At 41.6% G+C, this 26,486-nt stretch overlaps 1 protein-coding gene across 2 annotated transcripts in view; it reads right to left on the bottom strand.

Moving 5' to 3' along the window:
- Nucleotides 1–26,486, bottom strand: part of LOC126470245 (polycomb protein Scm) — a 216,823-nt gene that overhangs the window by 85,275 nt on the left and 105,062 nt on the right. For both annotated transcript variants that reach the window (XM_050097954.1, XM_050097955.1), the window contains exons 8-11: nucleotides 21,993–22,139; nucleotides 20,390–20,569; nucleotides 15,060–15,260; nucleotides 5,228–5,413 (exon numbers count right to left, since the gene is read on the bottom strand). In XM_050097954.1, the coding sequence (XP_049953911.1) occupies nucleotides 5,228–5,413; nucleotides 15,060–15,260; nucleotides 20,390–20,569; nucleotides 21,993–22,139 (714 nt within the window). The remainder of the gene's footprint in view (nucleotides 1–5,227; nucleotides 5,414–15,059; nucleotides 15,261–20,389; nucleotides 20,570–21,992; nucleotides 22,140–26,486) is intronic.

The following is a 26,486-nucleotide window of genomic DNA, read 5'->3' as shown; positions in this document are numbered from 1 at the left end:
ACTAGTGTAAACTCCCCTGATTTTCTTCATGATGGACTTCTAATAAGCTAAATGTCACTACATTTTGTTATAATGTCACTCTTGTTTAACTCAAGGGAGTCTACTCTTCTGCAAGTACTATGAATGTTATATTTCCATTGTGCTACTATAATAATTACAACAATGAAAAGAGTACTGACAATGTAATGTGACTACAAACTCTAGTGTCAGCTGGCAATCATGTATTGTCAGCATTTTTTGATCCTGTTTGCAAGAAAGAGAATGCAAGCTGCACATGCATCATGTCCACACAACCATACAAATGCCCACGGTGCCCGCAGGCAGGCTTGCGGACAGCTCATATGCCCAGCCCCGGTGTATGTGCTTGTAGGGATGTAATATCTGAAGTTGAGTAGCTGTTGCAACAATGATTATATTCTTCACAAAGTACTCTTTCATTCGCTGTAATAAATTGTCGTTCAAATCAAATAGTGTAACTAAGAGGCTAGGAAGATGGCTTATTCCTAATATGCAATACCACAGTATCACATATTATGATACACTATCTCATATTAGGATAACTTCAGCTTGCCACCCTAGTAGCTGGATACCAATTCATAGTTTTACAAAGTGATTTGACAGTTTTATAAGCTTTGTGAAGCCATTGGGTGACGATTCTATTGTGCTAATACTTGATGGTCATCATATCACATTTTGTAATACATGAAAGCAAGAGAAAACCATGTCCACATCGTCTATTTATCACCACATTCCATTCATAAAATGCAGGCTTTTGTGTGGAATTCACGGGACCATATAAAACACATTATCTCCAAGAAAGTATAATCTGGTGGGCAAATAACCCAGGTCAAGCAGTAACCTGATTTTTTATTACAGTTATTTGCAGCAGCCTACTTGAGATAGTAACAATGGAAAATGCTATAAACAGCCTCAGGTGTATACTTAGGGAAAATAACTTTGCAATACTCCAGGAGTTTAGCATACAAGATGCAAACCATAAGTAAATACGAGTCCAATTCATATTCGGCCAGCTCCAAGAATCAGAAAAGCACATCAAGATGTAAAATCAGCACATTCTGAATTTGTCAAATAGCTAACACCATCCCAATACAGGAAACATTTTAAACAATTCAAAGAGAAGCCACACAGGAAACATAATCTTCCAGTCAATCACAGTCTGAAGACCAAGACACTGAATGCATATTTTGTAGTGGTCATTTTCCTAAAGACTAACAGACAGAAATGGGGCCAGTGTATGGAATGCTTCTGTTTCTGAAGAATGTTAACTGAAAAAAAGCTTTTGTATGCCTTGATTGCACTTCTTCTGTACACAATAAATGCAGAAAGTGCTAGCGAGGCTGTAAGGAAGAGATTATTATTATTATTCTTTGGTTTACTAGTTCTTATGTTGATTGATATTAAGTGTTTTCTCAGAGTCTCATATTAGGACATAATTTATATTTTGATTCAAATAGACTTGTTTGTACTTTATTCAAAGTTACATGTATTAAGTAGGTGAATTCAATTCATAAAATTTAAAGCACAGTAATTTAAGGTGGATTTGTAATTAACAAACATACAGCTAAATCAAATACTGTAATATAAAGTGGAGTAAAGAGAGATGAGGAAAGTCTCACACCAGGAATGAAGCTATAATGAAGTCTACCCACCACTGACATCAATTATCTGTCTCATCCGATGAGGCATGGCAGTGCTCAGCTTCTAGAAATACTCTCCCATGTTCTCACAGTTTGTCAAGAGAGAGAGAGAGAGAGAGAGAGAGTGTGTGTGTGTGTGTGTGTGTGTGTGTGTGTGTCGGCCAGTATTAAGTTCATGTAATGCTTTATTTCAGTCCACAAATTTTCAATAGGATATAAGTTCAGCGCTCAAACAGACCAGTCAATCAGGTCACCATTAGCCTGTTCTGTAAACCATAGCTCCGCGATCTGATTAGTGTGAACCGTTTCGAGTGGTTCTGCTAGAACCAGATCACTCCACTGGGATAAAGCACCCTCACAGTCAGCACCACAGAATGTTTCGTGATGTGCACATATTGATGCACAGTGAGATGACCATGAATTTTATGAGATATCCCTGCCCCATCTGACAACATCCATCCCCAACATGATTTGGCAATCACGCGAACATTGCGCTATGTACTGTGGATCATATCGTGCTCCTTGTGGCCTGTAGACCATCACCGGACCCTCATTCACTGTGGTAAACACTGACTCACCTGAAGATGTGACATGGTGCCAGTCACCGTCTACATTCAATTCAGCAAAGGCAAGCCTATAAAGTTTGTGACTGCCAGAGAGGGTATCTTTATTAACTGCCTGTGGTCTCTAAGGCCAGCATCCCACAAGCATTTGTGAACATCCATGGAAACTGGTCTCATCCTTGAGTTGGGCGGCATTTAAAAATGGACATTCCCTACAACCGTCTGGTAGCATTTGACCTGCTGATGTACTGACAGCTTTCCTAAGCCCAACCGTTTCAGACAGCCCGTTACCTGTCTTGCACAACCACTTTATCCACTTCTGGGCTCAGCAAGGTTGACCACCATACCTGGCTTCCGTTTCACACGCACTGAAATGATCATACAGGACAACTGCCAAGACACTATCTCTTGTGGGATGCGTATGCTGACACATCCTAGCAGTAAATGACTGTTTGTCATATACTTGTGTTGCACAATGTGTTATCATATTCAGCATACCTTGGGTATATTCATGTTACACTTGCAACACAACAACAAACAATACAATGTAAAAAAATATGGTACTGAGGGGACGCGAACCCTACTTACTTCAGTGGAATTTCAGAGCCTGAAACGCTGCCAGGCGGCTATCATGTAACTATATAGGTTTGGTCTTGTTTGTTTGTTTGAGGCGGAAGCATCTTAGAATCCTAAACAGATTAAAGTGAGTGTTAAAATGTTTATATTAACAATATGCAGTAACTATATGCAATCACAGAACATCAAGAAGGTCTTTATGTAAAATTGTTACAATAAAAAGGGGAAAAAATACACCATTAAAAAGGTGTTACATGTGGAGCTGCCACTGTTGCCAGTGTGTATTGAGTTATCACTGGTGCAAGCCATATACAACCAAAGGTACCTGAGCTTATCAAGATGTGAACAGCTTTTTGTTGTGTGTACTTTTATCACTTTCAGTGACACATTAACAACAGTGTAGAGGGATGTCCACTTGGCAAAACTAAACAACAACAACACATGGATCACTCCATCTGAAATAAATTGAAGAGACTCTCAGCTCCTAGCTGACTCTTAAAGTAAGCACAAAACAATTGTTCAAAATGTGATACCTTGAAAAATATACTTTTCACTAGTGAGTCTTCAAACTGAGGTACGGATTCGTATGTCAGAACAATGTCCTAAAGGAAAGATGGGATGAAATTTCTAGTTTCATGCTCCACCAATGAAGAGATTAATAGAGAGGAATATAAACTGTGACTAAACAAGAATGGTGAATCAAAATAGCAGTGTTCTCTTAAAAGATGCCACCCCAGCAGTTGTCTTAAGCAAACCACAGGAAACATAAATCTGGATAGCGAGACAGTTTTTTACTTTATCTGCTGATTAATTTTTAAGAATTCTTTTGTTAAATAGTACACAGTTGAAGTGCATTTCTTTCCTCCCCATCAGAAGCAGTAGAGAGTACATTTTATGTTCATATCTTCTGTGTCAACGTCACATCTTTAACAGCCCTCCAGCTCACCAACTCAAATAAGAAACTTATATGTACAATCACATCTGGTGTTATCTCACATATATAACTGTACATCAAAGATGGTACAGTCACTGCATACATAAATTTGCGGTAATAATTCAGTACAACGGACTCTCTCAATTTCTCAATGGTGGATTTCTCACACAGACTGACTAATGTATATTTTGTTGTGAGTAATTACAAGAATGAGTCAATATTTTAAATTTAAATTTTTTTTTCTTTACACTAATCAAATGCTTTCAAACTCACCTTAAGAAGGTGTTCAATTGTTAATGGTTCACTGCGCATTTGGCCAAAACAGTTTCTTACAGATATGGTGTTTGATTTGACTGCCTTTAAAGGTGACCATAGGACGCATGATGCCTATCTGTTGGTTAATATTTTTTCTGTTTGGTAAGAGACTGTCTTATCATGCCATTGTTTATATCTTTCACAACATTTTTTCAATACCATATTAATTTCAGTTCTGATTTCCTTACTGGGAAAGTGTAGTTACAAGCTCTTTTAATACAGAAATACCACATCAGCCTAAAACATTTCAAGACTAGACCTTTAAAAATAAAGAAACATTAAGATGATGGTTTTAAAACTTCAAGCATTCTACATAGTCTATCGCCACTTGAGTGCAGTGCACATAACATCCATAAGACCATGTGGAACTGCCAGAGAAGTCCTTCTTTGCGATGACGATCAATTCACATGTCACATTGGCTTGAATGTTGGTTATGTCGTCAAAGTGTTTACCCTTCCTGTGAATTTCTGCACTTTCTTTCGTTGTGGTAGGTTCATATTGATAACACCAGCTCTCGTCATCTGGGTAGATTTTTTCAGAAAAGAATTGTCCACATTTTGCATTTCAATCAACACACAGTACATGTCCACGCGTCGTCATTTTTGTTCAGAGGTCAAGTTGTGCAGGACAAATTTTGCATACACTTTTCTCTTCTCCACAACATTCTGGTGAATGTCTTGACCACATTGTTTAAGATGTTGATTGTGTTTTTAGACAAAAATGTTGACAAACTACCACCACATGTTCACTACTTAATATTACCAACTCACAAATGACTTGTCGAATGCACATCTACTGTTTACAGTTGAGAGTTTAAGCTATTACTGTAGTTATTGTGCTGACGTTGCTTGTACATCATGAAGAAAATCAGCTTTGGTGGTTTCTGGACGGATAGTGTATGTTGCAAATATCTGTTTTCATATGAATTTGGTATTCCTAGCAGCTGCTCGATAGAGAAGAGCGAACATTATGCACAAAACATTTTGAGACTCAAACAAAAGGCATGTTTAATCTTTCAGTTGTTCTCTCAAATAAACCAACACAACTTTTAAGAAACAGAATACCATAATAAAGCTTCTAAACTGACAGAAACTGATTATGTTATGTTCTGTGAATGCTTAGAAAAACCACTAGCTTTCAAAATTTCCAGAGTTAATAATTAACAAATGAACTGCCGTACCTGTCTTAGGTGCCGGTGGCGTTAACTGCTTTGAACACTTGGGGCACAAACCTCCCAGAGGCCGGCTTGTACAAAAATTTTCACAGCACATGAGTTCCTCGAAAAGAATTTCCAAGAAACTCCACAAATCGGACATCTTCTCAATGGCTGGGAGACGGACATCAACAGTTTTACTGTCGAAGGCAACTAAAAAGAATCACAGTTCAGAGTTAGAACACTCCACATAAGTCAACTTTTCAATATGCTTGGGTAAAACATGATTACATACTTGAATGTTTTAAAGATAAAAATTAAAGTTAGAGAAACTATTTCCAAAGTCAATGTTCAATGAAAAGTACATTACGTAAAAACAGCACTAAAAGTAATACAATCAAAACTGATTTTTTCAGTTAATTGAAAAGCAATATTTATGACCTACAAACGATTCACATGTTGGTCCAGGTCCAACAGAATTCATTTTGTTTTCACATATTACGAAACCTCTTTAACAGAAAAGTGTACTCATCTGCACTTTCTGTATGCATGTTTACTGTGGCTGAAACTCGTATGTATCATGAAAACAAACAAACAATGCAGATGGGACACATTTCACTGCTGAAGACACAATAATTTAAGGCAAAATGTGTATGGCAAAACAAATACTGCTTCTCAAGCTGCACATAGACAAATCATGAAATTACCAGTACAGAATTGTAAAACTACTTTAAAACATGACTTATCACAAAATCAAAACATTTTAAAGAAAAAATATTATCAATAGTGTAAAAACTGACTTCATGTTATTGACACATCGCACACCAACACCAGCAATGTGATATCTCAAAAAATATGAATTCTACAACTGTAAAGAAATAGTGCAGTACATGTTCTATAGAATTACAGTAATGTGATGTCACTAGTATGCAGAACTGCGAGAGAGAGAGAGAGCTGTTGTAACAATACTGTATTGGAGAAAAACAGAGATGGAGTGTGCAGGGTTTGTATAAAAAGTAATGAGACCGATTTTTTGCTGATACGACTGTACTTCGCAGCATGCGCTCACCAGTGGGGGATTGGCAGTGGGGGGTGTCTGGTCGAAAACACTCAGTGTGCCAGTCAGCTGTGGGCTCGTCTCGACAGCATCGTGCGTGCATTGAATAGACACGTCACAAAGTTGTCGGTCATGGTGCAACACACAGCAAATGATCAAGCAACATTACGCCATCAAGTTTTGTGTGAAACTAGGAAAATCCGGTACGCAAACGTTGGATATGTGTCAGAAAGCCTATGGTGGTGATTGCCTGTCAAAAGCAAATGTTTTCAGGTGGGTGAAGAGCTTTAAAGAGGGCCAGGACAGTGTTGAGGACAAGGACCACTCCTAACATCCATCAACCAGCAAAACTGACAAAAAATCGACCATGTGGGCATTTTATTGAACACCAATCATCAGATGAGTGTCAGGATGATAGCAGATGACCTTGGACTTGGTAAAATGACATTGCACAACATCATCACCAAAGAACTGTCAATGAGAAAGATCTGTACCAAGTTGGTCCTAAAGATTTTGTCAGACGTTCAAAAGCAAGCACGTGTGGATGCCTGCCAAGGCAATCTCCACAGCCTCCAACTAGTACTAGCAATAAAGAAAACCTGGCAGCTGAAAATAATGTAAAAACCACAGGAAAAAAACACCTCATTCTTCTGAATGGAAGCATTTGAAAGCAAAAACACCAAATAATTCAAGCCAAGAGTAATTCTCCTTACAAGGAAACGAAAGTTCATGAGGAGTCTGTGCCCCAAAGCCAAACTGTTAATGGTGCTTTTTATTGTGAACTGCTCAAGAGACTGGAAGCCAGGGTCCATCGTGTGAGGCCAGCCATCGCCGATGACTGGAAGCTGCATTATGATGATGCGCCGAGTCACACCAGCTATATGGCGGCCAGCTATCTGGCCAAAACACAAGCTAGGTGTACTAAGCCACCAAGTTAAAATTGTTCTCAAAATTATACCTTTAAGCTTCATAAAGATGACAGAAGATTGATATTTTCAAATGACATGGAATTTATCTAAGCAACATGACTACATCATACATTATATTGTCAAAATAAAGCCTCAAAACAGGTATCCAAAGAAAGACAGAAAGCTGAACCATGTGTTCTATTTTGCAAAGAATGTACATCAATTCTTTGAGAGTCTAGACTTTATTTATGTCTCCTTTGGATATTAAATGGCGGACAGTTTTAACCAGCTTCAAAGCAATTCAAGATGAGTTTATACAAGAGGACTTTTGAGGCAAACATATTGAACCATGATTGCACCCAGGCATGCACCTCTCTGTCCAGAGCAAACCAAAAGCCATGAACATCTTTCTTCGGGGCTCCAAAAATATGGAAATTGCACGGAGAGAGATTGGGACTGTATGAGCTTCCCGGTAAAACTTCTGCAGCATAGTTGAAATGACTTTGGCTACATGTGGGGCCACATGCTACCAAAGTTGTAAAGTTGTTTTAACTACACTGCAGAAGTTACACTGAGAAGCCCTTACACACCCTCCATTAAGTCACAATCTCTCCCTATGCAATTTCCATATTTTTGGAGCCCTCAAGAAAGACATTCATGGTTACTGATTTGCTTTGGATGAAGAGGTGCATGTGTGGGTACAACTATGGTTCAGTAGGCAACTATGAAACTGACACTTTAGTCTCACAGTGGGATAACTGTATTAATAGATATGGGGATTACTTTTGAAATAATATACAGTTTATTTACTTTTTCTCCATTTGTCTCATTTTCATTCGACTGCTCCCATGAAGGAGGAAGAACTACTGCAAATATGTACTGAGCCTACAGTACTCACTCACTCTCTCTCTCTCTCTCTCTCCCCGTGTGTGTGTGTGTGTGTGTGTGTGTGTGTGTGTGTGGCGGGGGGGGGGGGGGGGGTTGGTTGGTTTCTGGGATTGAAGGGACCAGACTGCTACAGTCATCGGTCCCTTTTTCCAGAACTTCAAACACCCACACAGAATAAAAACGAACAATGGAGATGACATCAGACAACTCAAGACAAGAAAGACTCAGAGACAGATCAGACAAACGGAATTAAAATCAAACAGAGTGTGACAATGGTTGGCCGACCATAGAGACAAAAAGGAAAAGCCAACCACCTAGAAACACACTAAAATAATAACCCAGTCTAAAATCGTAGGTCAAAGGCCAGACTCAAAACAAAAAAATGACAAACACACAGATTAAGTGATAAAATTCACCTGCCAAAATAAAACGCAAAACTAAGCCTGCCATGGCAGGGTCATCTGTAAAAAGGGCAGGGAGCGTATCAGGCAGCGCAAACGTCTGCCTGAGCACAGCTAAAAGGGGACAGGCCAACAAAATGTGGACCACCGTCAAAGCAGATCTGCAGCGACATAGAGGTGGGTCCTCACAGTGCAATAAGTGGCTGTGCGTCATCTGGGTGTGCCCAATGCGCAGCCAGCAGAGGACAACAGACTCATTACGAGAGACCCGCAAGGAGGAGCGCCACGTACCGGTAGCCTCCTTGACGGCCCTATGTTTGTTTGGTGAAGGCAGGGTAGACAACGCCATAGCCCTGATATGTGGCAAGGTTGGAAAGAAAGCGGCGGCGGAAGGCCTCCGGAGGGACTGAGTCCTTCGGGCCCTGTGCCAATTCAAGCCGAAGGCATGGGTGGGGCGCACACCATGGGGGTGTACGCAGCGGGGCACAGAAAAGAGGTGGAAGAGGGAAAAGCCCAAGCCCAGAGAGAAGTTCTCTGACGCGAACTGCGATCATACAACCCGACCGGGGCCGACGTTCTGGGAGATGGACGACAGACTGAGGGAACAGGAGATGATAATTGGGATGCCCAGGCAAGCTACAAACGTGTGTAGCATACGCGGCCAGTAAAAGTTGGCGCTGTAACCGCAGTGGAGGGACACCTGCCTCCACAAGTATGCTGTTCACAGGGCTGGTCCGGAAAGCTCCGGTGGCAAGTCGGATCCCGCTGTGAAGGATGGGGTCCAGCACCCGCAACGCAGAAGGGGATGCTGAACTATAAGCCAGGCTCCCATAATCCATACGGGACTGAATTAATGCCTGGTGGAGCCGTAAGAGGGTAGATCGGTTGGCTTCCCAGCTGGTGTGGCTCAAGCAACGCAGAGCATTAAGATGCCGCCAACACATCTGTTTAAGCTACTGAATATGAGGGAGCCAAGTCAACCGGGCATCAAAAACCATACCCAAAAACCGATGTGTCTCCACCACAGCAAGAGGTTCGCTGTCAAGATAAAGCCGTGGCTCAGGGTGAACAGTGCGTCGCCAGCAGAAACGCATAACGCAGGTCTTGGCGGCCGAAAATTGGAAGCCATGCGCCACAGCCCAAGACTGCGCCTTGCGGATAGCGCCCTGCAGCTGACGTTCAGCAGCTGCAATGCAAATGGAGTTATAGTAGAGGCAGAAGTTGTCAGCATACAAGGAAGCTGAGACAGACGTTCCCACCGCCGCAGCGAGCCCATTAATTGCAATTAAAAACATGCAGACACTTAAGACAGATCCCTGTGGTACCCCATTCTCCAGCTCTCCTGAACTAGGGGGGAACTATGGGAGGCCGCAACTTGTATGCAGAAGGTACGATGCAACAGAAAATTTCATATGAAAATCGGCAGCGGACCCCGAGGACCCCAACCATGAAGCGTAGAGTGGATGTGATGTTGCCATGTCGTACCGTATGACTTCTGCATGTCAAAAAAGACAATGAGGTGCTGTCGGCGGGAAAAGGCCATACGGATGGCAGACTCCAGTCTCACCAGATTATCGGCGGCAAAGCGGCCCTTACGGAACCCACCCTGAGACGGAGCCAGGAGGCCCCGAGACTCGAGTACCCAACTCAACCGCCGGCTCACCATGCGTTCGATCAACTTGCAAAGAACATTGGCGAGGCTAATGGGGCAATAGCTGTCCACCTCCAGTGGGTTCTTGCCAGGTTTCAAAACTGGGATTACGATGCTTTCCCGCCATTGCGACGGGAACTCACCCTCGACCCAGATGCGCTTGTAAAAGTCTAGGAGGCGTCGCTGGCGGTCCGCCGAGAGGTTGTTGAGCATCTGACAGTGGATGCGATCTGGCCCAGGAGCCGAATCAGGGCAAGCGGCTAGGACACTTTGGAATTCCCACTCACTGAATGGAACATTGTAGGATTCAGGGTGGCGCGTGTGAAAAGAAAGGCTCCGACGTTCCAACTGCTCTTTCAGGCAGCGGAATGCCAGTGGGTAATTTGCAGAAGCGGAACTCAGAGCAAAGTGCTCTGCTAAGCGGTTTGCAATTATGTCGGAATCAGTACAAACTGCTCCATTCAGTGAGAGTGCAGGGATGCTGACACGGGTCCCATAGACATAGAGGCACCTAATCTTGGCCCAAACCTGCGATGGAGAGATATGGAGGCCAATGGTGGAGACATACCTTTCCCAGTACTCCTGCTTGTATTGGCGAATGATGCAGTGGGCCCGCGCACGGAGCCGTTTAAAGGCGATGAGGTGTTCTAATGAGGGATGTCGCTTGTGATGCTGGAGCACCCACCGGCGACCTTTAATCGCCTCAGCGATCTCAGGCGACCACCAAGGCACAGTCCTCCGCCGAGGGGACCCAGAAGAACAGGGAATGGCAGATTCTGCAGCAGTAACGATGCCGGTGGTGACCGAGTGAACCACTGCATCAAGGGCGCCATTGGAAATGGGTTCAATAGTGGCAATGGAGGAGAACAAATCCCAGTCAGCCCTATTCATAGCCCATCTGCAAGGGCGTCCAGAAGAGTGATGCCGTGGCAGTGACAGAAAGATCAGAAAGTGGTCACTACCACACAAGTCCTCATGCACGCTCCACTGGACAGACGGTAAGATGCTAGGGCTGCAGATCAAAAGGTCGATGGCTGAGTACGTGCCATGCTCCACACTGAATTGTGTGAAGGCACCACCATTTAAAAGGGAAAGGTCGAGCTCTGCCAATACATGCTCAACGGTGCTGCCTCGGCCTGTTGCCACTGTTCCACCCCACAGAGGGTTATGGGCGTTGAAGTCGCCCAGTAACAGAAAAGGTGGCGGCAATTGGGCTATCAGCGCAGCCAGGACATGCTGCGGGACATCACCACCCGGTGGAAGATACAGACTGCAGACAGTAACAGCCTGTGGTGTCGTACCCAAACGGCGACAGCCTCTGAAGGTGTTTGTAGAGGGGCAGACTCGCTGTGAAGGTATTGAAGGACATAGATGCAAACGCCACTGAAGCCCCTTTCGTAAGCTGCCCGGTTCCTATAATAACCCCAATAGCCACAGAGGGCAGGTGTGCGCATTGCTGGAAACCAAGTTTCTTGAAGAGCAATGCAGACGAAAGGGTGAAGGCTGAGAAGCTGTCCGAGTTCAGCAAGATGGTGGAAGAAACCGCTGCAGTTCTACTGGAGGATGACATTGTCCATGGCCGAGAAAAGCGTGAGGGGACTGGGGAGGCAGATTACGTTGCTGCGTCACCTGCCGCCACCAATTGAGCACCTGTGCAAGGGCTATCCATTGTGTCTGAGGGGCCAGCGAGATTTAGGTCCTCAGCAGACGCCAGGATCTCCACCTCATCCTCAGACGCAGAGCTTGAAGGTTGCAGTGGGGAGGGGGTCACCTCAAGTTCCTTGGTCTTAGAGGTCTTTTTCTTGGACTTCTCTTGCTGCTCCTTGGGTTTCACTGGCTGGGAGGGCTTCAACGATTCAGTCTCCGGGACGGAGGAGGATCGTGAAGCCCTTTGACCAGCTGCCTATGGGCACTTATGCCACTGTCGGGGCGTCATCCTTCCCGCTTGTGGAAACCTGGGAAGGGAGGGACCCAAGGGAACACTTGCGAGCGAGAGGAGCCGAAGAAGTTGGACGCTTCTCCGCCTTCGAAGCGGGGACGTACGTCCCCGATGGGTGAGGGGGTGTTGCTCCCGAGGTAGGTGGCGCAGGAGCAACAGGGTAGGTAGTGGCCCCCATGGGCAAGGGGCCATGTGTAGTTGTACGGTTCGGTGATTTGGCTGGAATTCGCTGAACGGACGGGGCTAACACAGTTGTTGTAGCAGCGGCATATGTAGATGTCATTCGAACAGGATATAGTCTGTCATATTTCCTCTTAGCCTCAGTATAGGTCAGTCAGTCCAGGATCTTATATTCCATGATTTTTCGCTCTTCCTGTAAGATTGTGCAGTCTGGCAAGCAAGGTGAATGATGCTCTCCGCAGTTGACACAGATGGGAGACGGGGCATATGGAGTATCGGGATGTGATGGGCATCCGCAATGTCGACATGTGAGGCTGGAAGTACAGCGGGAAGACATATGGACGAACTTCCAGCACTTAAAGCACCGCATCGGGGGAGGGATATAGGGCTTGACATCACAATGGTAGACTATCACCTTGGCCTTCTCCGGTAATGTATCACCCTCGAAGGCCAAGATGAAGGCACCGGTAGCAATCTGATTATCCTTTGGACCCCGATGAACGCGCCAGACGAAATGAACACCTCGACGCTCTAAATTGGCGCGCAGCTCATCATCAGACTACAAGAGAAGGTCCCTATGGTAAATAATACCCTGGACCATATTTAAACTCTTATGGGATGTGATCGTAACGCCAACATCCCGCAACTTGTCACAAGCAAGTAACCTTCGTGACTGGGCAGAGGATGCCGTTTTTATCAGTACTGACCCAGAGCGCATTTTGGACAAGCCCTCCACCTCCCCAAACTTGTCCTCTAAATGCTCTACTGAGGCTTTGTGGACATGAAATACTCCCCATCAGCTCTCGTAAAAACTAGGAACCGGGGCGAATAACTGTCACTGCCATCCTGAAACTTACACTCCTCCCACAGTGTGGCCAGGGAGGGGAATGTTTTGGGATCGTATTTCTGAGCATTAAATTGAGCCCGAGAATGCTTAGAGACTGCTGGTGGCTGGCCACCAGCAAGAGATGATGTACCACGCTTTATTGCGGGTCATCCGCCCTGATGCCATCCACTACGACCAATGGCCCTCCCCACGGGTGCCACCCAGCCTCAGCAAGGGCCACCTAGCAGGATAGCCGATGCCGGGAGTCCCGACGCCCCAGGGAGATAGGCATCTACTCCTTGGCATACGTGGGGAGTTAACGGCGCAGGCATCAGCAGAGCGATCCCTGTGTTGTCAGGGGGCTACAACCAACAGGGTACATGGTGGCCTCACCACAACGGACTGGCTACCGTGCTGGATATTAGGTGACAATTAGTCCATGGTCGTCGTCAGTGCAGACAGAGGCACTGCACATTACATGGCAGAAAATGCAGACAGGAACGTATCCATGCCCAAGAGATGGAGAGCAGGCTGGACTGCAATGCAACGAAGAATAAGCTGGTGAATGGGCTCAACGCACGATTGACACAATGCACGAAGTAAGGCGCCCTTCCCCACTCGGCTCGTTCTTCGGAATAATTTTGAGGTATGGAGGTCAAACCCGACAGGGGACCATCACATAAGGGCCGAAACGTTGGAGACTCCTTTTAGTCGCCTCTTATGACAGGCAGGAATACCACAGGCCTATTCTTACCCCCGAACCCGGATACGTGTGTGTGTGTGTGTGTGTGTGTGTGTGTGTGTGTGTGTGTTTTTTCAAAAGCATTCAAATTTGAATTTTTTTAGCCCACAATTCATTTATGTGAATTTTGTGTGGCATTTGAGAATTATGATGACATTGGCGACCAGAAAAAAGACTATCATGACTTACACCAATTGGATAACCTTGCAAGAGTCAAATAACAACATGATAGAATGAATCCAGACAGCAATCAGAAGAATTGTGCATATGATTTACAAGCAATACTTCCTACACCTAAAGGGTAAATCTCAGTTTCTTGTTGCAAAAGTAAACTGTTTACTAAATCTGACACTAGTTAACTACAAAACAAAACCACAAACTTATTATATGTGGCATGAGGGAGATTGAAGCAAAAGGGTCACTGAAACCGCCACATGGGTGTCAAAATAGAATTAAAGTTACGGTCGTATATTGTAAAGACAAGTGCTACATAATTCTGTGTAAAAGATAAACAATTTTTATTCAGATACATCAACACTATATTTAAAAAGCTACAAGCTGGTCCCTGATAGCTAAAACAGCAACATCATAAGGCAAACTGTTTTGATGATTAACAAATTTTAATGAGTAAATTTTAAAATGATTATACTCACAGCAAAAGTTTTGATATATACTTAAACTATATATAGTAACCATGAAAATATTAATATTTTCATTCCTTATCTTATTAGAAAACCAAATTGCTATTCAAAACTTCAAAATGTGATAGCCCACAAATAAGTCCTTTTGAGATATCACAATGCTAGTGTCGGGTTGTGATATGCATGTGTCTATAAGATACTGTGTTGTAGCATTACATTTCCTAGAGTCAATTTAATTTTTAACAGGACCATCACCATTCTGATCATGTCATATATTTCTTCTTTCTAATCATAACCAAGCATATTTTTATGTAAGATGATATCCAGGGTTTCATGATGCAGAACCAATGTATAAATATTCAAGTTATCCTGGAAACTGGATACTTCAAATTACAGTAAAATTATTTTTCCAAAATATGTTAAATGAATGTTGTTGAACTAATTTCACACCAATGTGCAACAGGTTTGAAATCTAGATCAACAGTACCACTATCTTTCACAATGTGTGAAGACTTAGCTGAATTTCAGATCTTATACCATAAAAATCTGGTATACACAAACACACAAAGTTATGCCTACAAAATTAAGAATACTATGAGTGGAAACACAAAACAAATGAAAATTACCTGATATAACAACCTTTCCTTCACCTTGTCTCAAAATGCCAAATATTTGCTTCTGATCTAATGCAGCATCTACAAGAGACTGCACAAAGTCTCTGAGTAATCTGTTTATGTTCTTGGCATTATACATCACCGGCAATTCTGATACTTTACGTGGATCCAGATATGGACCACATGTGCAGCCATGGTTAATGAATATGCAAACTACAAAAGATAAATTCACACATTAGTATTTAATGGAATTTAAAGACTATCTTAATGTTTCACACTCTCTTTCAATAAATTCACTGATACAGTTTACATGCTCCACCCCTCCCTCTCTCTCTCTCTCTCTCTCTCTCTCTCTCAACATACTGCTGCAAGCAGTGAAGCGCGCAGTGTGGTGTAGTTGTATTAGTGTCACTGGTTGTCATGTCGCAGGTCACCAGTTAAAGCCAAACAACCTTATGTTCGTAATGAGTGTATATTCTGGAATATTCAACACATTTACAAATACCAGCATGCTGGAACATTTGAAGTTTATATAAATAGCTGCGCTGTAATTTCAGATGGTTGGTTCTATTCTGAATGTACATTGATGTTTGTATTAAATGTGCTGTCAGTGATAAGTGTGTACTTTATTGATGATCTTCGGATTTGGACTTTATTCTGGTCATGATGTGATGACGTCTGGTGGAGACATATGGTAGTTCAAATCCTTTACATCACCATGGCTCCAATAAGGCAACATAAACACCACTGCCTACAGTCACAGGAACTGGAATCCAAGCATTACAACTATTCTCAAGGTCTGTATATTCAGGAAACCAATAACAGATTTCAAACCGGCAGCAAGTCAGCTGCACATGGGTCATCCATCAGTGTTCTCTGGAGATGGTAGTCAGGACTTGATGAACTCACTGAAAGATTTGACCAAATTGCCAAATACAACACACTGGATGAATGAAGTGTGTGGTGAATGAATACTTTTACTAGGACTGTGTTTACTAGGATGGTATTTGTGCATCAACTACTGATGACTGAACAAAATCACCCTTTGCCATGCATTGACGACATCCTAGACTGCTTGAAAGGAACAAAATATTTCTCAACTATGAGCGTGCAGATAGACTGTTGGCAGATCGAGGCTGACTGGGGAGAGACTGCCTTCAATAACTTCAGACAGCCTCCGAGTGAAAAGATATGTTGACTGAGCTATGTAATGCTCCAGCCACCTTCAAATGTATTTTGGACAACCTCCTTTGACACCTTAAATGGATGACACTGTCTTTGTAAGAGATTGAAAGAACATCTAAGCCCCTTGATAATAGTGTTCAGATGTGTTCACAATGCAGGCCTCACCCAAATCCAAAAAAGTGCCTCTTCAGTGCCCCAGATATAAAAATCATATGCCATCTAGTGAATGGCAATGGAGTCTGTCCCATTCCAGAGAAAATAAGAGCAGTCACAGATTTTCTGAGTTCTTAGCACATTTGTGATGTGATACCAAGGTACGACCCTTGCAAGAACTACTGCAGGGAGACACCAAATTTTCCTAGAACAAGATGCAAGAAAGAGCTTTCCCTGTCATGAAGGAGGCACTAACATCATCTCAAGTTCTTTGGTTACTGGTTTTGTGACAGGGACACTACTACTACAAATTCTAGAAGGTGTTGAAAAGAGAGATCTTGTGCTTCCGCTTCCAGAGTACTCTCCAAATCCGAGATGAACTGTTCAACAGGTGAGAAAGAGTGCTTTGCAGTTATTTGGGCCATCAAGGAGTTACAGCTGTATTTATATGGCAAACTTACGGCAAACCACTCACCGTTGTGCTGGACAATTATTCTCTATGCTGGCCGACAAGCCTGAAGGATACATCGTGTCTACTGGTGAGAAGGGCCCTGAGGCTCTAGGAGTATTGACATCACAGTGGTATACAAAAATGGACATAAACACAAGGACATTGGTTGCCTTTAAAGGAATCCTATGCCATAACACAGCAGCTTGGATGGAATGTCAGTCGGGGTTCAACATGTGCAGTACCTAATTTACATCACAATCAACTGAGAAATAACTTTAATATGTCAAATGGTATTAATATAATTTGAGTGTCTACAGTGACAATTTGAGTAAGTAATACTATGAGCTAATAAAGTTAATACTGGATAATAATAATGATAGTGGCAGACATAAAAGAATTTATAGGTGTACAAAATAGATGTTCTCTGATACAGCGAGTTTTGGGGAAACGAAATTTAAGAAGACTGCACTTGCTAATACTACTGGGAAATGAGGTTGATCTGGTTCGAAAGAAAGATGTACAAACGTTATGAGCACTTACAGGGACAACGGTAATCATTATTGTTGCTTTAGTAGATATGCTGGAGATGTTACTCAGTTCTCTAATACAAAGCGAGAGGTTATTCCAGAGTCAGGTTTCTGCTACTGAGAAGGATTTAAAGAAAATGGCTGAATGATGGAGTGGGACAGAAATGATTTTGCTCTGAGAATTGATCTTTGTGCCACAGTGTTCAGACAAGGACATTACGGTCGAGGAGAGATATGGGGGACAGTAGAACAGACAGAGTATGGAAATCACTAAGCATATGATGGTGGAATATGATCAAAGAGTCTAACATCACATATACAATGAACACAGGCATTCATAACTAGTTCTAGGTGCTGTGAGCTTTGGGTAACATTGCTGTTATCAATAACTGGAAGTACATGTATTTGGACAAGTTCCTTTTTCAGGTCAAGAAGGAAAATCATCTTATATATTTGTAGGGCCCGGAGACATGCTGATGCCTTTTTGCACATTGCAGTTAAATAATCATTCCAATTTCGATTTTCATCTATTATTATTCCTAGACTCTTTGATGAAGGAGAGAAGTTTATATTTGTCCCATTTATGGTTAAAGACTGTAGGAATTCACAATAACCTGGACTAATGAGTCTAGAATGACCAACCAGTACTGCATGGATTTTGGATGGGTTGGGCTTTAACCCTTTGTGCCACACTCATTTTGATAGCACACACAGGTCAGTATTGATATTCTTGATAGCTGTCTTCAGGTTTATTGTTTTTGCACTTATATGCTACTGGAGGAGTCAGCACAAATGTGGTATTGCAGTAGGGCAAAACTGGAGAAGAGTTTAGCACCTAATACCGAATCCTAGGGAACACCCAATACTATCTAAGTCCACTGTGACTTTATAATGCCAGACATGATGCACTGCTGACGATATGTCAGACATGAGCGAAACTACTGCACTGCAGTGCACTTGACGAGAAATTTAGGCAACTAAGTTTGGCAAATAAAATGTCAAAGTTGACAGTATCAGAGGCTTTTCTGAAGTCTAAGAAGCACATGCTGGTCATCTCTTGTACATTCATGGCAAACTTCAGGTAATCTGTTACCTTTATTAAGACAGAAGAAGTGCTACAATGTCTACAGAAACCTGGTGAAATTGCTTCTGAACAGAGAGAAGATCCAGCATCAAAACCATGGAAGGCTTGAAGAAGGAAGAAAGAGAACACAGGAGGATTCCAGTTAATAACACTGTATAAGAGGAAATGTGATCCAATGGGGCGTACATAGTTGCTCATCATCCCAGCCAATCGATAGCCTGCTATCCTGAAGATTTTCCAAGATGCTCAAATATCTGGCCATGTGGAATTCACGAAGACTGTAGAAAAATCAGATGCAGTTATCACTGGCAAGTCTGTACCAATCTGACAATATGCAAACCACTGTAAGGAATGCCATTGGCAGAAGCATGTGCTGCAATTACCTCCAGGGCATCTGGTTCCAATTCCACCTGCAGCAGTGTCATTCCAGTGAACTGGAATTGACCTCTTGGGGAGATTCCCGATGTCAAATAATTGGAATCTTCACTGACTAACTGACCCATTACTCTGTCCCCAATGCTGTGCTGATGGCTGAAACTCTGGAAATTGCAACGTTCAAAGCAGAAGATATCATTTCAATGCACAGAGAACCTCTACTGATGATCTCTGACTGTGGAAATGTTTTCAAATTGAGACTCATATCAAAGGTAATAACTCGCATTGTGACACCACCCACAGACCAATGGCCACACAGAACACTTTACAATGCCAAGCACCAGCCATTGAGATATAGACTGGAAAACTTGGTATGGATTTTTATGCCTATGCGGAAAGTAGGACTACTGACAAAGTTACTAAAGCACTACTTTGCACTGTATTGTATCATCCATTGCTTGTCCGACATCACATATGAAAGAGAGGATTACGACCCTTTAAGAAAAAGATAGGAGTCCAGAGGCATCACCCATGTTCTCTGACTAAGAGAGGTGGCACATTGGTTAGTACACTGGACTCATATTCAGGACGATGATGTTGAAACCCGCATTTGGCCATCCGCATTTAGATTTTCCATGATTTCCCTAAATCTCTTCAGGCAAATGCCGGGATGGTTCCTCTGAAAGGGCATTGCCAACTTCCTTCTCCATCCTTCCCTAATCCAATGGGACCAATGAACTCGCTGTCTAGTCCCTTCACCCGAATCAATTGACCAACCAACCAACCAACAATGTTCACCGTATGATGCCCTACTACAGCCCAGAGCCGCAGATCGATAATGGGAGGTTCAAGGAAACACAGGTTCAAGGAAACTGAAGACCCACTCAATGACTGAAGCTTCAACGACAAGGCTACCTTTGATACCCGTCACAGTGAAGAGGATGTAACAACATGGCCATAATGTGAGGATTTGCCTTACAGTGGGCTAATGACAACATGTGGATCCCAGAAGCTGTAGTTGGCTTCAATGAGAATGTCTGAAACAGTGGGTTGCTGTTGCTCCAGGATTGGGAGCATTGCCATGAGCTGTGGTGCACGCAGTGTAGTGTAGTGTAGTGTAGTGGTTAGTGTCACTGGCTGCTGTGCTGCAAGTCACCAGTTCAAACCTGACCACCAGAAGTTATTTAGTATTTACCAGTTCTGGAAGTCTTTTGAAATATCTTACGTTTATGGATTCTGGAGTATTCAAAGTATGTAAAAACATCATATAAAGTTTCTATAAATAGCTGCCTTTGCTGTCCAGTAGATCAGTTCTGTTCTGGCTGTACAATGGTGTTTGTCATAAATGTGCTATTAGTGATAAGTGTTGCCTTTTACTTACAACTTAATTCTGGTTACGACATGACAACATTATTAGTGAATCTCTGTTCCAAGAAACACGAATGGCTGAAGATTAGCCCCAATCACATCATCAAAACACATTCTGACACATACAAAACACACATTCTTTAAACAGAAATACTGCTCTATTACTCTACTAAGTTGCTATTTCAATAATCTTACTCACATGCAGATGGCTGCTTTTGTGAACTTGATGTGTCTGGCTCAGTAACTGTCACAGATGATTCCTTTTCTCCAACACTGCTGCCTGGCAACACCTGCTCAGATGAGGTTGCACCACATGAAACAGCAAGTGGTGGAGGAATATTGCACACTCTGGTTTTGTACCGACTTGCTCCATGGGCTGCTGCTCAACAAATGGTAAGGTATAGAAAGTATACAGAACTGTATTCTTTTGAGACTTAACAAAGGTCATGCAACAGTAACTAAAGATATTACATAACATACATGAAATACACTTTAAGATGAGCTTACAACTGATATATAAGTTCACACACCACCATCTACACAATAACCTTTCTTTTTAAAACATCTTAATGTAGATACTTTGTGTACAAAAATGACATATCTTACTATCAAATCACTCTCCCTTCTTTCCCACTTCATTTTTGAATGGCGCATAGATAGAACAGTTGTTGGAAAGCCTATGTATAAGCTAAGTTTCCACAGTTTTATGGCCGTGGTCATTTCGTGAGACGTGTGTGTGGCAACAAGTAATATGTTGCTTGCATATTCTGGGAATGTGCATTCTTTGAATTATAACACTATACTTCTCTGTGATACACAACACCTCTCTCATGGCATCTGCTACAAAGACAGACTACTTCCATATTCACTATGCAGCATCAATCTGTTGGAGTCAAGACAACTTCCACATTCAATGGTTATTATGAATGTATACTAAAAATTTAGCTAGATATCAAAACTTCTATAATATATTTTGCATTTAGTACAAACCGTTAATTTATAAATTACTTCAGACTGAGATCCCCTCTCAAAAGTTTTTTAAAATTCTTATTCTGATTTGGAGATGGGAAACCAGTCCAGTATTTCACTAAAAAATGTAGAAATCCACCAACAAGCTATATTCAGGCTAAATGGTGCAGCAAACTCTCAGTTGTTAATCTGGTACATGGATTCATTCCCAATCTAGCACACTACACTGTCTCACAAGCCAGCCCTACTGGCTGTGAAGCTTTACGAGCAGGCCCATCACTCAAGTGACCTCTTATAACATTTTTGTCATTAGCATTCAAATGGGTGTTAATAAATGTAGATAGACATATGTTCTGTCAAAGACAAAGAGGACTTACTGCGAAATACAGCATCATCCATGTACTAGCATAAGATTTGTCACACTGTAACATCCTGAAAGTCATATGGCAAAAGCACTGCACAATGCTACATCCTTCATGAGAGGGACAAATGAATTTAAACAAGTGTTTAGTTTTTCAATGGATTATCCAGTATCACTGTAATGCATACACTGTCAGTCACCATTTTGAAAAGCTACAATGAACTTTAGATGTTGCTACAAGGTGTAGGTTACTTCTGACTACAAGAACAATCAATACACATTTCCAACCACCAATTCCTTATCTCAAAGTACCCAAATTAGTATCCTTCATCATCTGGAATTTTTTACCATAACAGTTTGGGATACACTACATGCTGTGGCTCCATTACATCAGTAGGTCCAATTTTATGCAATTATCAGATAATAATTTAATTGAAACATATCATAAAACATTAAAAATCAATAAACTTACTCTTTTGCCCAGGTGGCTGCAATGGATGGCCACTTTTTGCACACCAACCAACAGGGAAGATGTCTCTCGAATCAAAACGGCACCAATAATCAAAGGCACCTCTCCAACCATCGAAAGTGACATGGATCATTTCCCCCTTAACAGCACCTACAAGAAAAATATTATTATTAGACAGATGAAAAATATTAACAAAATCAGTTACAGTATGGCATTACACTGAAAAGTTATAGGCACTTTTGTTACAAGTGAATACTTTTTCTCAACTTTTTACGAGTTATACAAATTAGCTCAGATTTATTCAAATTCAGTCAGAGAACTCCACCAACAGAAATGTGACTTATTCTCAATGTGTGTATGTAATCTTATAAATACAACTGCAGACTTCCAAGACTAGGCACACACTAGTAATTTTCAGTGAAGCTCCTACTCACTTTTTTGTTTCAGATCAATCACAGAGACTGCATTTCTGACCCAAAGAAACTATATTGTGGATAATCTTCAAAAATGTCTATGAATGTTTTGTATGCCCCAATGAGTACTGTTAACATAAATACTTATGCATTGCCATTTTAAGATCTGCATAAAGCGCACAGTATTTTCCTCCTGCATGCATTGCTTATCTCACTACAAAGTTCAGTCATGGACCATCCATTTTGGCACTGCCTGTACATGTCACTCGTGCATCTTTGCAACAATCCTGATGCAACACCTGCAAACTGTTCACACATACATAGCTGGAATCAGAATCTTTATTCACCTTTCAGTATTTTTCATACAGCTGGCATTATCAAAGTTAACAGTTGAATCAAGTTGTGTAAAATAATTAAATAAACACACAGCAACTAACTCAGAGAATAACTAGCTTATTTAAGAAATCAAAAGTTTTCTTTGTCACTTAGAAAAAATACATATTATTTCTAACTCAACAGAATTCATTGCATTTTAGCCAAGTGTCATTATTTAGTTGTACTGTACGAGCTGAGTATCATAAGTAATTGAAAAATGTTTCACTTAAAAGATTATAATTGTTATAGACTACAGAAAGTCTCGAGGAAGGCAAATCTAGCAAGTGATTCTTTCTGGTATTGCGTACATGCACATCACATCTCAAGGGGCTGCAAAACACATGTCGACTGACTGATAATTGATTACACGGGTGGAGCTCTTGTTGTGTTTGGAGCTAACATTTAATGCATAATACAACATAATTAACTCATGGGTAGTACTAATACATAAAAATACTTCTGTTTATAAAAACTGTAACACATGAAAGAAGGAAGAAAATATAGAAATTACAAGACAGCCAAGCAGAGTATGGCAGTTGAATGATTAAAGCTAAGCAACAACAGTTTTTGAGTGGGATGAGCATGCTCTATACAGAGATGAATCGAGTTGAATACTTCTCACTGGAGCGACTGGAAGCAAGTACGCCACAATCTGACAGTTGGTTTCACAGCAGCTAATTTTGTTCGCCATAAGTTGCTACTACTCCCATCCACATACAATTTCAGCTCAATAATGAGACAACTGACAGTAGGGGAATAGCACATTGTGTTTCCTCAAGGTTTACCCCACTGCACATCAGGCTGCTCATTTTCTAAATTTCTACATGTCCTTTTAACAAGCAGAATAATCCATACTTAAAGAATTTGTTCATTTTCTCTATTGCTACATCTATTAAGGAGCTTGTAAGACATATAGGCAGTCAGAGAAGATGACAAACTTGTTTTCTCTATGATGTCTCATCTGCACATATGTCTTCATAACTGCATAGAATTCTGCACTAAATATCCTGAATTCCTTTGTAAGATCAATTCTGGAGATATGGTCAATGAAAAAGACCGAACATCCAAGAAAATACCCTTGCTTTGACTTATTACAATAAATTTGAGTTTCTTAAGTAAAATAAATGAAAATTAAGTAGCTAGAATTCATTTATAACTTTGTCAACTGTGAAATAATTTGGAACCACACAAGAAGCAAAAGAGGTGATCTGCTACAATCTTAAGAGAAAAAATTCAACTATAATGAGGCGACAAAAGTCACAGGATACCTCCTAATACTGTGTCTGACCACCTTTAGCTCGGTGCAGTGCGCCAACTCAATGTGGCATGGACTCAACAAGTCATTGGAAGTCCACTGCCTTTACAACTCTCAATAATTGTGAAAAAAGTTGCCTGTGCAGGGTGTTTTGCACAGACAGACCTCTCGATTATGTCCCATAAATGTTCGATGAGATTCATGTCGGGCAATTTGGGTGGCCAAATAATTCGCTTGAAATGTCCAGAATGTTCTTCAAACCAATCGCGAATGATTGTGGCCTGGTGACACAGTACATTGTCATCCACAAAAATTCCATCATTGTTTGAGAACACAACATCCATGAATGGCTGTGAATGGCCTCCAAGTAGCTGAGCACAACCATTTCCAATCAATGATCAGCTCAGTTGCACTGAAGGGCTCAGTCCATTCCGTGTAAATACAGCCCACACCATTATGGAGCCACCACCAGCTTGCACAATGCCTTGTTGACAACTTCGATCCATGGCTTCGAGGAGTCTTCACCATACTTTAACTTGAACATCAGCTCTTACCAACTGAAATCAGGTCTCATCTGACCAGGTCAAGGTTTTTCAGTCAACTAGGGCCCAACCAATATGACCATGTCAAGGTTTTTCAGTCAACTAAGGGCCAACCAATATGGTCATGAGCCCAGAAGAGGTACTCCAAGTGATCATGCGCCATTAGCAACGGCACTCACGTCATTCATCTGCTACCATAGCCTGTTAACACCAAATTTCACCGCACTGGCCTAATGGATAAGTTCGTCATATGTCCCACATTGATTTCTGTGGTTATTTCATGTATTGCTGCCTGTCTATTAGCACTCAGAACTCTAAGCAAATGCCGCTGCTCTTGGTCATTACGTGATGACCGTCTGCCACTGCGTTGTCCATGGTGACAAGTAATGCTTGAAATTTGGTATTCTCAGCACAGTCTTGATACTGTGGATCTCACACAATACTGAATTCCCTAGTTATTTCTGAAATGAAATGTCCCATGCATCTAGCTCCAAATACCATCCCATTTTCATAGTCTATTGATTCCCATTGTGTGGCCACAATCACATGGAAACCTTTTCACATGAATCACTTGAGTACAAATGACAGCTCTACCATTGCACTGTCCTTTTATACCTTGTGTACGCAATACTACTGCCTCCTGTATATGTGCATATCACTATCCCATGACTTTTGTCATCTCAAGGTATAAAACATGGACTTTTCTGAAAGGACATTCTTTGCACAAAACTCACACTAAGTAATATGTGCCATGTCTGCTCACTGGGATGATGAAAGGAACAACAGTGAACAACCACAAGAGTACCCTTGCTTTTATGTAATATAATAAATTTGTATTACATAAATACCACTGGCACTTACAGCCTTCTCTGAATGACTGGAGTAACGGGAAGATTTCCCTGGAACAACAGTCCTGTATTTACACTTGCAAGCACAGTGGTTTACATTCTACTATTACTTATCCGAGTCCGTACTGAGGTTTAAATTTTTTTTATGGTTTTTAGAGGGTAGAAGTAAATGAGGTCTAAATGCATGGTATTGCTTCACTTAATGGGTCTTTTTTACTTTGGTATATGGCACTGACCTTGTTACATCAATTTTTCATTGAGGTACACTGGATATGTGCTGCTTTAGATTGGATGATTTTCAGAACACATGAGAAAACTGTTGGAGACAAATATGTTCTTTCAAGGGCTACTGTCATGTTTCCTCTACACTGCCTCCTCATCATCTGGCTGTCATGTGACCAAATACACTGATGGAAAAAAATCACAACTCCACAAAATAATATAGAGTAATGAAATTTTGAGAATACATTTGTCTAGGTAACATAATTACCTGATTAACTTTGCAAGATCACAGGTTAATGTAAGCATGAGATAAGCCATTGCAAATGGAATGTGAAATGCTGGTATAATAATAATTGGTGTAACTATCAGAATGTTGCATGCAAATGTGCTCGTGCTGTCAGTACAACAAAAAACCACCCAAAGTTGCAAATTTCATTTCTTTTTATTCACTCGATGACTAGTTCTGGACCGGGAACCATTTTCAAATCATTGTAATACAGTCAAAAATGGTAGTTCTGAAACTGCAAAAACCATGTCAAAAATGTGTAAACGAACAGTTACAGGGAATACAGATAAAAAAGAAGAGTGAATAAAAAAAAATGAACTTTGCCACTTTGGCTGATTTTTCGTCGTATTGATTAACAGAAGTTGCTGATGCACAGCTATTCCAGCATGCTGGAAGTTCATGCAAGCACTGTGTTTTACAGGTGCTGTAATGTCAATCTGTGAGATGGCATTCCTGTCTGTTGCATTTGGTCAGTCAATACAGGAATGGTTAATGTTGGTTGTGGACGATGCCAGAGTTACTGTTTGATGATGTCTCATATGTGATTGATTGGAGA

This window comes from Schistocerca serialis, chromosome 3 (assembly GCF_023864345.2).
Source record: "Schistocerca serialis cubense isolate TAMUIC-IGC-003099 chromosome 3, iqSchSeri2.2, whole genome shotgun sequence".
Taxonomy (NCBI): domain Eukaryota; kingdom Metazoa; phylum Arthropoda; class Insecta; order Orthoptera; family Acrididae; genus Schistocerca; species Schistocerca serialis.
Note: the sequence above shows the minus strand (reverse complement) of the source record. Positions and strands in the feature narration are given on the sequence as shown.